Source organism: Nilaparvata lugens, chromosome 10 (assembly GCF_014356525.2).
Source record: "Nilaparvata lugens isolate BPH chromosome 10, ASM1435652v1, whole genome shotgun sequence".
Taxonomy (NCBI): domain Eukaryota; kingdom Metazoa; phylum Arthropoda; class Insecta; order Hemiptera; family Delphacidae; genus Nilaparvata; species Nilaparvata lugens.
In genome coordinates this window covers 43,574,896-43,587,456 of record NC_052513.1, presented here as the reverse complement: position 1 = coordinate 43,587,456, position 12,561 = coordinate 43,574,896, and the positions used below count along the sequence as shown (strand labels likewise).

General features: G+C 32.5%; 1 protein-coding gene across 2 annotated transcripts in view; it reads right to left on the bottom strand.

Moving 5' to 3' along the window:
- The window catches only part of LOC111054141 (serine/threonine-protein kinase unc-51), a 65,312-nt gene extending 54,826 nt beyond the window's left edge, over positions 1 to 10,486 (bottom strand). The window contains exons 1-4 of one of the 2 annotated variants that reach the window (XM_039436934.1): positions 10,174 to 10,486; positions 4,804 to 4,896; positions 1,605 to 1,655; positions 1,049 to 1,081 (exon numbers count right to left, since the gene is read on the bottom strand). In XM_039436934.1, the coding sequence (XP_039292868.1) occupies positions 1,049 to 1,081; positions 1,605 to 1,655; positions 4,804 to 4,896; positions 10,174 to 10,263 (267 nt within the window). In that variant the 5' untranslated portion in view covers positions 10,264 to 10,486. The remainder of the gene's footprint in view (positions 1 to 1,048; positions 1,082 to 1,604; positions 1,656 to 4,803; positions 4,897 to 10,173) is intronic. The other variant, XM_039436935.1, reaches the window with a different exon arrangement.
- Between the last annotated feature and the right edge of the window lie 2,075 nt (positions 10,487 to 12,561).

The window sequence follows — 12,561 nt, the reverse complement described above, 5'->3', positions numbered from 1 at the left end:
TTCTATGTTCTTATGAAATAAATAAACTAAAAAAAACATTATTATTTTATTAGTATTTCGGATGATGCCCACATGAGCTTCAGTTTGTAAGTGGTTTGAGTGATTTGATGAGAGATTAAACGTCCATGCCAGCCGGCGGAATTCGAACCCATCATCAGGTAGCACTAGCAGACTGAATAGTGCAACGCTTAGGATAGGCACACACCAGTTAGTCAAGACAAGACAAGACACGTTTAGTCACAACACTTCACATTGTTGCTTATGACGCAACTCACACTGATTAGTCATTGCAATTAGACATGTCTTCATAAGCAACTATGTGAAGTATTGTGACTAAACGTGACTAGTCTTGTCTTGACTAATCGGTGTGTGACCAGCCTTAGTCGTCTCGGCTAACCTTACAATGTTATAATTGATAATATTAGTAAAAGTAAAATACCGTATATATACAAAAAAGATAAGTTGTGTAAAGGAGTTGTAAGTTATTTTTCCTACAGTTACGTTGAAAAGTGGCCATTGCTGCACTGATTACAGAACACAAAGAATCACTTTTCCGCTCTTGTGCGGGAAAAATTTTTCCTGCACTCCAGATTTGCAACATGACAACGCAAAATAGTTAGTAGGTTATATGGAGCACTAGTGCCGCAAAATCAAAATTAAGTTGGTAACTGTGACTGTGGTGCACGTTATAAGAATCTTGAAGTGGTGGACAACAGTGGATGACAGCAGTTGACAGCCGCCCCGCCATTCAAACACACATACTACATTCTATTTTATTTATTAATAATAAGATTACACACATATACATTTGATAGATTTCAGGGAATTTTACCCATGATTACCCACTTTTCATATTCAATGGTAACTGTAGGAAAAACTTAATGTGGAATACGTGCGCAAAGTTCCTCTGCTGCACTCAATAAACGTTTCTTTCGGTGCAGCAAACTGCCACTTTGCGCACTAGTTGCACAAATAACTATTTTAATACAACAATAATATTATAATGAAATCATTGTGAGCACAGAAGGAATAAAAAAGTTGAACTTACCTCCATAACCAAGAATACATTGTTTGCGGATTCCTGAAAAATAAATTTATACATGATTAAGCGTATTATTATATTTCATAGCAGTAAAATACGTTAGAGTGCGAAGTAGTAGCATTGAATTTATGTCCAATAAGATAAATGTAAAAACATTCTAATCCCACTTAGGGAGTGTGAATATATGATGAGAATAATAGCATAGTTTGAGCTTCCGATAACACCATACTTCAATTCATGTCTTGAAAGTTGATATATTCGATGTTTTTCCTACTATTGATGAAGAGTAATCATCAATAGTAGGAAAAACAAATACAATTAATGTATGGAAAAATGATTAAATTATTTTGATAATTGAATTGAATATTATTTTTCAAGAATATAGGCTAATGAAAATATCGAATCAGACTACAACCTTCTGGACCTATCGAATATATCAACTTTCAAGACATGAATTGAAGTTTGTTGTTATCGGAAGCTTAAACTATGATTTTTTACGAATCTATAAGATTAAAATATTTCAATAAAATTTGAAAATGACGAGAGGTGTCATCAGACTTACTTTGCAATCCAACAACGCCACGACATTCTCATGGTGAAGCTCTGTCAACTCCTAGAAAGAAAAGTCGAATTTAAAATGTTTTTATATTTTGGATTCAATATAAACATTAAAATATAAAAATTGGATTCAATATAAACACACAAAACATTACCAAATAGTGACAAGACAAAGAATCTATAGTGAGGTCCACGTTATAATAGCAGTGGATAAAGAAAGTATATGTATCAGTATAACCATGTTGAAAACTAAAGACAGTAATTCACCAATTACTTCAACATACGGTAATAAATTTACTTCAGTTTTATCTAGTCTACTGCAAATTAAAATATATAAAATATATAGAAAATATAAAATATAAAATATTTAGTTATCTAAATTATCATCAGTTGAAAGTACTGGGGATTATCTCCAGCTGAAAGTAAAAACCACAGACTAAGTGCCGGTTGCACAAAAGACGGTTAAATTTTAATCCTGATTAATTCCACGAGAACCAATCAGAGAAGCCGTCTTATCAAAAAGACCTTCTCTGATTGGTTCTCGTAAAATTAATCAGGATTAAAATTTAACCGGCTTTTGTGCAACCTGACCTAAGTAAACAGATTCTCATATTTCAAATTCTCAAACGAATTTCAAATATCAAAACTATTGGATCTGTGGTTGAACTATATATAGTGAAGACCATGTTACAACGGCAGTGGAGAAAGATAGGAGAACAACGTTGCCGATAACAATCATTGTAACAGACTTGACTTCATGCGTATTAGAGTTTCCCACCTTTGTAACTCGGCAAGATTGCATGTTTTATACAGAGGATATAAAAATGTCCACGATATAATGGCAGTAGAGTAAGATAGGAGAACACCGTTACCGATTCTCTGCCTTGCCACTGCCTTCTATACAGGATAGCTGGTACCGGTATATCTGATCCAATATTAACAGTTCATCCTTCTTTAAAATAATCCGTTGCCTTCTATAGAGGGTAACTGATACCGGTAAATCTAAAGGTGCGTACAGACTTTCGCTCTGCTCCACAACCGAACGTCACTCCAGCAGAGCGATTGATGATCGACCGGGGAGCAACAGTGGTTCGACCGGGGAACGCGAGAAGATCTAACATCTTCCGTAACGTTCATGATGGGTGCATGGGCGGAGCGACTGTGGTTCGGTGGAGGAACGAGGGCGGTACGAGGGCAGAGCGTGCTCGGTGCGGGTTGGAAGTGCGTATATGTGTACGCAGCTTTATGTAACATCATATGAATATGACCATCATCATTGTTTGAAATAATCAATTGTATTCTATTCGCCAAGAAAATATATTTTCCTACAGATACCCTGAAAAGTGACCATTTGTGCACTGATTGCAGGCTGCAAAGAATCACTTTTCCGCACTAGTGCGCAAAGTGAGTACTTTGCGTACTCCAGATTTGCAGCATGACAACGCAAAATAGTTAGTAGGTTATATGGAGCACCAGTGCAGCAAAATCAAAATTAAGTTGGTAACAGTGACTGCTGTGGCTGCTATAGTGAGCAGAGGTGCAACGAAGCACAACGCGCTAATTATTAAGTAGATATTATAACCAAGGACAACGACAGCACAGTGCCACCACAGCACACACCACACAGCTGCCCCCCGCCATTCAAACACTACTACATTATTCAGGCAATTTTACCCATAATTACCCACTTTTCATATTCAATGGTAACTGTAGGAAAAATTTAATGTGAAATACGTGCGCAAAGTTCGTTTGCTGCACTCAAGAAACCATTCCATAAACGTTTCTTTCGGTGCAGCAAACTGTCACTTTGCGCACTAGTTGCACAAATAACTATTTCAATGATTAGTCAACTGCATTACTACATTATTGAAAATCGATCTGACAACGTTGTGGAGCTACAGAAGGATGGCGCTATCTGCTGTGTCGAATGATAGACAAGGATGAAGGATAGCAACACCAATGTTAATCGGATACTGCCATTATAATAGAGTTCTCCCTATAGTGAGGTCCACGTTATAATGGCAGTGGAGAAAGATAGGAGAAAAACGTTACCGATCCTCTGTCAAGTTTATGCCTTGTATAGACGATAGCTGGAACAGGTTTATTGATGTAGTAGTAACTGTTCATTCGCGTTTAAGCGATGAAACGTTTAAAATAATTATATTTTATTAAGCAAGAAATTATATTTTTCAATAATTTCAAAATAATTAAGATGAAATATTTTGTTAATTATTTATTAATTCTACATTGTTAAAAGACGATCTGAGAACAGAGCAAAGCGAGAAAGGGATAGCGATATCCGCTTTGTTGAATGAAAGACAAGGATAGAAATACCATTGCTAATCAAACACTGCCTTTATAACGTGGACCTCACTATAGAACAATCAATAACCTTTCACATAACTATAGTAACCCCGAAAACTGTTAACAAACAAAAACATTAAATCTATTAAAACATTCAAAAAATCAACTTGTTGCATCAGCTTTCACTCATTCATAAAAAACCGACTAGACAATATTTTCATTTCAATTGAATGATAAGAATATACAGATTCTAATGAATGAAAAAATCAAACTTATAATAAATAATTACAACAGTTCTGAAAAAATGGGAAAGTTATACACCGCAGGTCATATTTAGAATATGTAACCTACTGATAAATAACTGCCCTAGATCGCTGAAGTAAATAGGATAAAAAATGATGAAGAAATTAATTTAATATTAATCTCAGATATGTTTTGACCTAATTTCCGCCAATAAATTAATTATTATTGAGATCATGTCACACATTACACAATTAAAAAATATAATGAACTTTAATTTTCTAGATCAAGTTGAACTTCAAGTGCATGCGTTTTATGATGGTGAACTGCATTAAAAATAAATAGATTTATTATCAACTGCATAAGTCATTTTAGACAAAGTGCCTGTTAAATTTTAATCGTGATTAATTCCACGAGAACCAATCAGAGAAGCCGTCTTATCAGAAAGGCCTTCTCTGATTGGTTCTGGTGAAATTGATCACGGTTGAAATTTAACCGGATTTTGTGCAACCGGTCTTTTTAGTCTTGGACAAAGACGTTTTACTAGATTTAGAGGTCAAGGTGATATCACAGATTTAAGATTCTTTCAACAGATTTCTTTGTCCGTATAGATAAGCATAAAGCAAAATATTATTATTGTGGAATGAAAAAGTACTTACCTTAAGAATTTTTATCTCTTTACCGAGAAGGTTCTGTGATTTCGCCAAGTTCTTTTTTGTGATACTTTTGATGGCGACAACATTCCTTGGATTCTGCAATAAAAAATATTAATATGAGTTTACATTAACTGCAACTAAACTTTAAGATGAAAATTTCTATAATAAAAATGAAAATGCTCAAGTTGGAATAAATCTACAACACAGGATTTTATTATTAAAATAAGCACGATAGACCTACTGGTAACAATAAGTAGTTTACAGATGTAGTAGTAACTGTTCATTCGCGTTTAAGCGATGAAACGTTTAAAATAATTATATTTTATTAAGCAAGAAATTATATTTTTCAATAATTTCAAAATAATTAAGATGAAATATTTTGTTAATTATTTATTAATTCTACATTGTTAAAAGACGATCTGAGAACAGAGCAAAGCGAGAAAGGGATAGCGATATCAGCTCTGTTGAATGAAAGACAAGGATAGAAATACCATTGCTAATCAAACACTGCCATTATAACGTGGACCTCACTATAGAACAATCAGTAACCTTTCACATAACTGTAGTAACCCCGACATTTGTTAACAAACAAAAACATTAAATCTATTAAAACATTCAAAAAATCAACTTGTTGCATCAGCTTTCACTCATTCATAAAAAACCGACTAGACAATATTTTCATTTCAATTGAATGATAAGAATATACAGATTCTAATGAATGAAAAAATCAAACTTATAAATTACAACAGTTATCTGAAAAAAATGGGAAAGTTATACACCGCAGGTCATATTTAGAATATGTAGCCTACTGATAAATAATTGCCCTACATCGCTGAAGTAAATAGGATAAAAAATGATAAAGAAATTAATTTAATATCAATCTCAGATCTGTTTTGACCTAATTTCCGCCAATAAATTAATTATTATTGAGATCATGTCACACATTACACAATTAAAAAATATAATGAACTTTAATTTTCTAGATCAAGTTGAACTTCAAGTGCATGCGCTTTATGATGGTGAACTGCATTAAAAATAAGTAGATTTATTATCAACTGCATAAGTCATTTTAGACAAAGTGCCTGTTAAATTTTAATCGTGATTAATTCCACGAGAATCAATCAGAGAAGCCGTCTTATCAGAAAGGCCTTCTCTGATTGGTTCTGGTGAAATTAATCATGGTTAAAATTTAACCGGCTTTTGTGCAACCTGTCTTTTTAGTCTTGGACAAAGACGTTTTACTAGATTAATTTAGAAGTCAAGGTGATATCACAGATTTAAGATTCATTTAACAGATTTCTTTGTCCGTATAGATAAGCATAAAGCAAAATATTATTATTGTGGAATAAAAAAGTTCTTACCTTGAGAATTTTTATCTCTTTACCGAGAAGGTTCTGTGATTTCGCCAAGTTCTTTTTTGTGATACTTTTGATGGCGACAACATTCCTTGGATTCTGCAATAAAAAATATTAATATGAGTTTACAATAGGCCTAACTGAAACTAAACTTTAAGATGAAAATTTCTATAATAAAAATGAAAATGCTCGAGTTGGAATAAATCTACAACACAGGATTTTATTATTAAAATAAGCACGATAGACCTACTGGTAACAATAAGTAGTTTACAGATGGAAATTACTGAGGTATTGCCATTATTAAAATGCTAATAAATTAATAATTATTATTAGAAGAAAATCCAAATTAAAAGACGTAATTAATTTAGATTTCTGTTTAAGAATAAGCTTAATTAATAAGTAGTTTTTCAACTGTTTCAATACAAAAATAGAATTTATCCAAGTTTGAGGATATTATCATTACATTTAAATTTCAATGATATGAATAAGGATATTTTTTCAACAGGATATGCAAATCATTATTGAAAATCTTATATGAGTAGTTAAAGAATAAGCCAATGTATGACATAGGCTAATCAGCATTCTCTAAACAGAATAGATTATTCTGCAAAATCCATAAATTTAGCAAATTTTGTGGATTATTCTCAAAACAGAAAAATTGATTTGACACTTGAACTACAAAATCTAAAATTAATATTAAGGAAAATGATGAAAAAATTAATAGGATACATGATAACAGCAGATTAAAATTGAATTTGAGAGTACGTTTTATTCAATAAATATTAATGACTCATGATCTACTAAATTATTAGATTACGTCCTAAAGACTCCAGTCATGGAGTATAAGACAAGTCATGTTATTACATAATAATTCTAACACTAAGTAGTTCAACCTAGTTTAGGTTTGAAAGGAATTCTTGTACACTATAAAAAGCTCTATCAACTAAATATTTTTTAATTTGTTTTTTGAAAATCTTCAAATCATCATTACTTTTCAAGATTTGAGGTAACTTGTTATAAAATTTCCTACCAATATAATCTGGTTTTTGTTCAAATAACCTACTATTGTGACCCATTATATGATAATCTGCTCTGTTTCGCGTATTATACTCATGAACATCTGAATTCTGGATCACACCTCGTTTTCACATGCATTACAACTTCATATACATACAAAGATGGCACAGTTAATAGACCAAGCTTTTTAAATAAAGGCCTACAAGAGTCTAACCTATTCACTTTCTCTATACATCTGAGTGTCTTCTTTTGAATTTTAAACACCCTTTCCATATTTTGTTGAGATGAATTACCCCATACTAAAATAGCATACCTAATATGAGATAGTATAAGTCCATGGTAAGCAGTTAACAGTAGTTTTTTATCATTCAGCCTAGCAAGCTGCCGCAGGACAAATACCCCAGATGATATCTTATTACATATCCTCTCAATGTAAGGATGCTATGTTAATTTCCTGTCCAATAAAATTCCCAAGAATGCTACTTTCTCTTCTTGGTCTAATTCATTTTCCTCTACAAACACATTTATTTCTCTATCCTCTACTGAATTATATTTACTTTTGAATTGTAGGAATTGACATTTCTTACTATTTATTGTTAATTGCCTTTGCTTCAAGAATTGGACAATTGACTGTACTCCAGTAAAAGCATTTATTTCTAGACTATCTAATAAATAATTGTTAAAGATAAGCGATGTGTCATCAGCAAACAACAGAGCTCTGTGATCTTTTAACTCTTTTGGTAATTGGTTCACATACAACAGAAACAGTAAGGGACCCAGAATTGAGCCTTGAGGTACTCCAGCCTGGACCTCCAGTTTTTGAGATTTAATTTTACTATTTCATTCCCATCCACCTTGGTAAGCTCAACACACTGGTTTCTACCTATGAGATATGATTCAAACCATTTTAGTTCTATACCATTCACACCTACAGTTTTTAGTATTTCCAATAATATTCTATGGTTCACACAATCAAAAGCTTTGGATAAATCAAGAAATATTGCGGCTGCCTTCTCACCTGAATCTATTATATCTATTAGTCTTTCAACAAGGGATACTATTGCAGTCTTAGTAGATTTCCCTTTCTGGAACCCATGCTGTTCATCACATATGAAATTAATTTCTTCCAGGTGCATCAATAGCCTATTTAAAACTACTCTTTCAAAAATTTTACTTATTACATTTAGAATACTAATGGGTCTATAATTTTCAACTCTTTCAGAATCACCGCTCTTGAAAATTGGCAAAATTTTTCCTTGTTTCAGATCATCAGGGAAAATACCCTGCTCTAGTGAAGTATTAAGGAGATGCAATAAAGGGTCCAGTAATTCATTTTCACATTCTTTTAAAATTTTGCTTGAGACCCCATCCAATCCTACTGTTTTTTTGTTATTCAAATTTTTATTATTCTTGACAACTCATCTCTTGATAATGGATGAAATTTAAATACCTTTTCAATTGGCTCAGCATTTAATGTAGTTGTATTATAAGTATTAGTGTTCAGTGACTTTTGGAGATTATATGCAACCTGTTGATAATACTTATTGAAAAAGTTACAAATGTCTTTACTATCATCCATATAATTTCCATGTTCATCGATTATCCTAGGGACATTAGTAACTGTATCTTTTTGAGCTGCTCTCCTATTTCTATTAATTACTTCCCAAACAGCAGAGTTAAAATTGGTACTAGTTGTTAATATTTCAGCTGTTTTCTTACACTTAGCTTTCCTCACTTCTTTTGCATAGTTTTTCTTTAGACATTTGTATTTGACTTCACTCGGAACATCCCTCACTAATTTAAATTCCTCATAAGCTTCCCTAACAATATTTCTTTGAGTAAGAATATCTTCAGTTATCCATTCATCTACTTTGTTTAATTTACTTTATACTTTGACTTTTTTTATTGGACAGCATACACTAATGTGAAATCTTAGAGTATCAATGAATTGCTTATATTTGTAATTTAGGTTACAACTGTTATAAACACTACTCCAATTTTCTTGAAGCAGTTCCTGCTTCAAACAATTTATATTTCCCAGCTCATATTGCTGAATTTCTTTCACAAAAGTTTTTTTTTCTGCTTGGATTCTGGCCCTGCAACTTAACATCTAAAATTTGGTAGTTATGATCTGATAGATCTGAGCTACCTAACCTGACATTACAACCTTCTATATTTGTGAGGATATTATCAATAATTGTCTGTGAAGTTCGAGTTACTCTTGTATATTCGTGGACCTTAATTTCTAATTTATTCATATTAATAATATCTCTAATGTCCTCTGTCATTTTATCCTGCCTGGCAAAATCGGTATTGAAATCTCCTACTACTATAACATTTGTGAAACGAGCGGTTGTAATTTCCAAAAGTGTAAAAAAATTTAATAGCATATTATTTTTTTATTTATAGTCTAGTTAGATTAGTAGAAATCAGTATAACTCAATCAATAGTATTATTTACTTATCCATACTATTGAATAGAGTAGGTAGTGACTTGTAAGATGAAAATAAACAAAGTTGAAAGATAAGTTAGGTTGGAAGAATTAAAAACGCATGATTCCGTATAACAGTAGATAAATGAGGATGATTATAGTTCTTAATTAACGTTTTAAAAGGAGTAATCATTTTCTTTTTTAATTTTGATGTTCAAATATCTCAATTTGTGGCACACTGAGAAGATATTGAGTGTATGCAATAACGTAGGATGATAGTTCAGGTCTTCGTGTGTGGATATGTGGAAAATAGCTAACGTTTTTGTTTACTGAGTAGACTAAACAAGTTGGTGATAAGATAATTTGAACCTCCCAATTTGTCTACGTGATGTAAATAGCATCTTCTTTTCTATGGCAAGATGATAACATACAAAGGATTCAAAAAAGCATGGGCATTAAAGTTTATTGTGATGATTCCGCCATGATTGAAGAAAGGTTACATCAAGGGAATAAATATTTTTATTCAATTATTGGAATGATTCAATTTGTTAAAAACAACATAATACTCACTTTTCGGAGTCTTCCTTTAAAAACAACAGCAAATGCTCCATGTCCGATTATATTGCTTGTGCTATATTCGTAATCCCCAACAATCTCCATGATGACAATATTTTGTTCTACTACTGATTAGGACTAGTTATTTCACATTGTTGATTGGAATATTGTGTCTAAATTCTACACAGCACTGTTACATGTTATATTATTTTTGATTAACAATTAAACTAGATAATTTTGTGTAACACATTGGTCCAAAAATCAAAACAATCTGCCTTCTGTGTCCGCCATTGTGAGTATTTGATGAACTTGCTCGCTCTGCTTGAATTAAATCAGCTGTTTCTTGGTTTCAATGCGCAATCAATAACATCACGCGTGCCAACTTTAAATTCAATTATTGAACTTATTAAACTTCCACAAAAAAAGATTGATAACATAATATAATGAGCTCTCATTTTAAATTATTATCTCACTCAATATATTCTTTGTGAAGCTTCATGAAGTTTGAGTTGAGATGCTTGTGAAATAATATTGTCAATTTTAAAAGCTGCATTAACCAATGTTGGAGACAGTTCTTCAGCGGGTGTTTTGAATATTAATAATGGATTTCAGGTTCAGCGCAAAATATATTAAGTTCATACAATAGATGCTTGAAAGAAGATAAAAAGTGAAGAGTTTAGAATACAATTTTCAAACCCACAGAACCACAACTCTTTTTTGGGGAGGTAGGGGGGAAAACTATCAAAAGTCCTCACCTATACACCCTGTGCCAAGTGGTAGATGTGGTTCAATGGTACCATTTTTTGTGTTTTCACATAGCCTATATCTCGGAAACTATGCGTCCCACAGACATTACTATTCTGTGCAAAATTAAAGCTTACACAATTTCCTACAACATCTATCCAACAACTTTTTTCATATCTCTTATATTTTACAAGATATATAAGCTTTTAAGTTGTAATTGTAACATTAAAAAAAAATCAAGTTTGCTTTCATCTTTTTTTGTCTCATAATTCTCCAACTATGGATGGAGAAAATCTATGCTGATTATGAGCTTATAGAGCATTGAATTCTCTCCATTTGATGTACTATTTTACGCATTTCCCTACGACCGTTGAATTAGCTCTATATTGCAGAAAAAGAAATACCGGTACCTATATTTACTTTTGCAGCAATACTTTAGATCAATTATTATTGACAAAGGCATTCAACCAACTAATCTACAAAATGAGGAATATTACTGACAGGATCTCAGACCTTCTGGCAAGCTCTTGAGGAATTTAGGTGTCAGGAACAAGAAGGAGGGACTAGTTAGGGCGGCGAAGTACCTAAACATATTTGAAGTCCTCATCACATCTACTTTACACATGTAGATACATTTTTAAAGGTTACCGTACGTATTATGTGGTAGATTGTGATGGTATAAACATTCTACCATTAATAAAAGCAATATAAAAATATTGTAGTACCCTTTATTATTAAAATTGTTCAACGACTAGTTTCGACCCTACCTTAGGTCATTTTCAACTAGTCGTTGAACTATTTTAAAGTTTTTAATAATAAAGGGTACTACAAGATTTTTATATTGCTTTTATTAATTTGTACAAAAGTAGCCCATTTAAGTGAAGTGTTTTTACATTATATCATGTATAGGTGGTCCTATACATGGTCGAAGGTATAAACTGAATAATTATTATAAAACATGAACACAATCATAATAACTGAATAATATTATTATAACACATGAGCACAATCCATATATATATAAACGCGAAATGGCACTCACTCACTGACTGACTCACTCACTCACTCACTCGCATAACTAAAAATCAACCCGACCAAAAACGTTCACATTTTGTAGGTATGTTCAGTTGGCCCTTTAGAGGCGCACTAAGAAATCTTTTGGCAATATTTCAACTCTAAGGGTTGTTTTTAAGGGTTTAAAGTTTGTCTTTTAGCATGTATATTCTTCTTCTCCCAATCTCTTAATTATAATTGAAATTTCCATATCATATGTTACTATAGAACTATAATCTAGATAGAGTACCTCTTCGAAACAGTTGTTAACTGGCAACTAAATTAATAATTTTGTCAGGTTGGCATTAAGTTGAGTTGACTTTGTTAGGTTGGCACCAAGTTGAAGATTGAAATGCATTTATCGCGGAAAAATTGATTGAGCACTGCTACTTCAATCCTGGGAATATTATATTACTAGCCGTCAGGCTCGCTTTGCTCGCCATATCCGTTTAGCCAGACGTTTAGTCTGGACCCCCGACTGGATTGTCCTAGCATATGATAAAAATGCACAAATGAAAAATGCAGGCGAGCGAAGCCTGCCTGCGAAGCAAGCCTGCTGATCTCATTTTTGGATGATCCAGTCGGGGGTCCAGGGGGCGGAGCCCC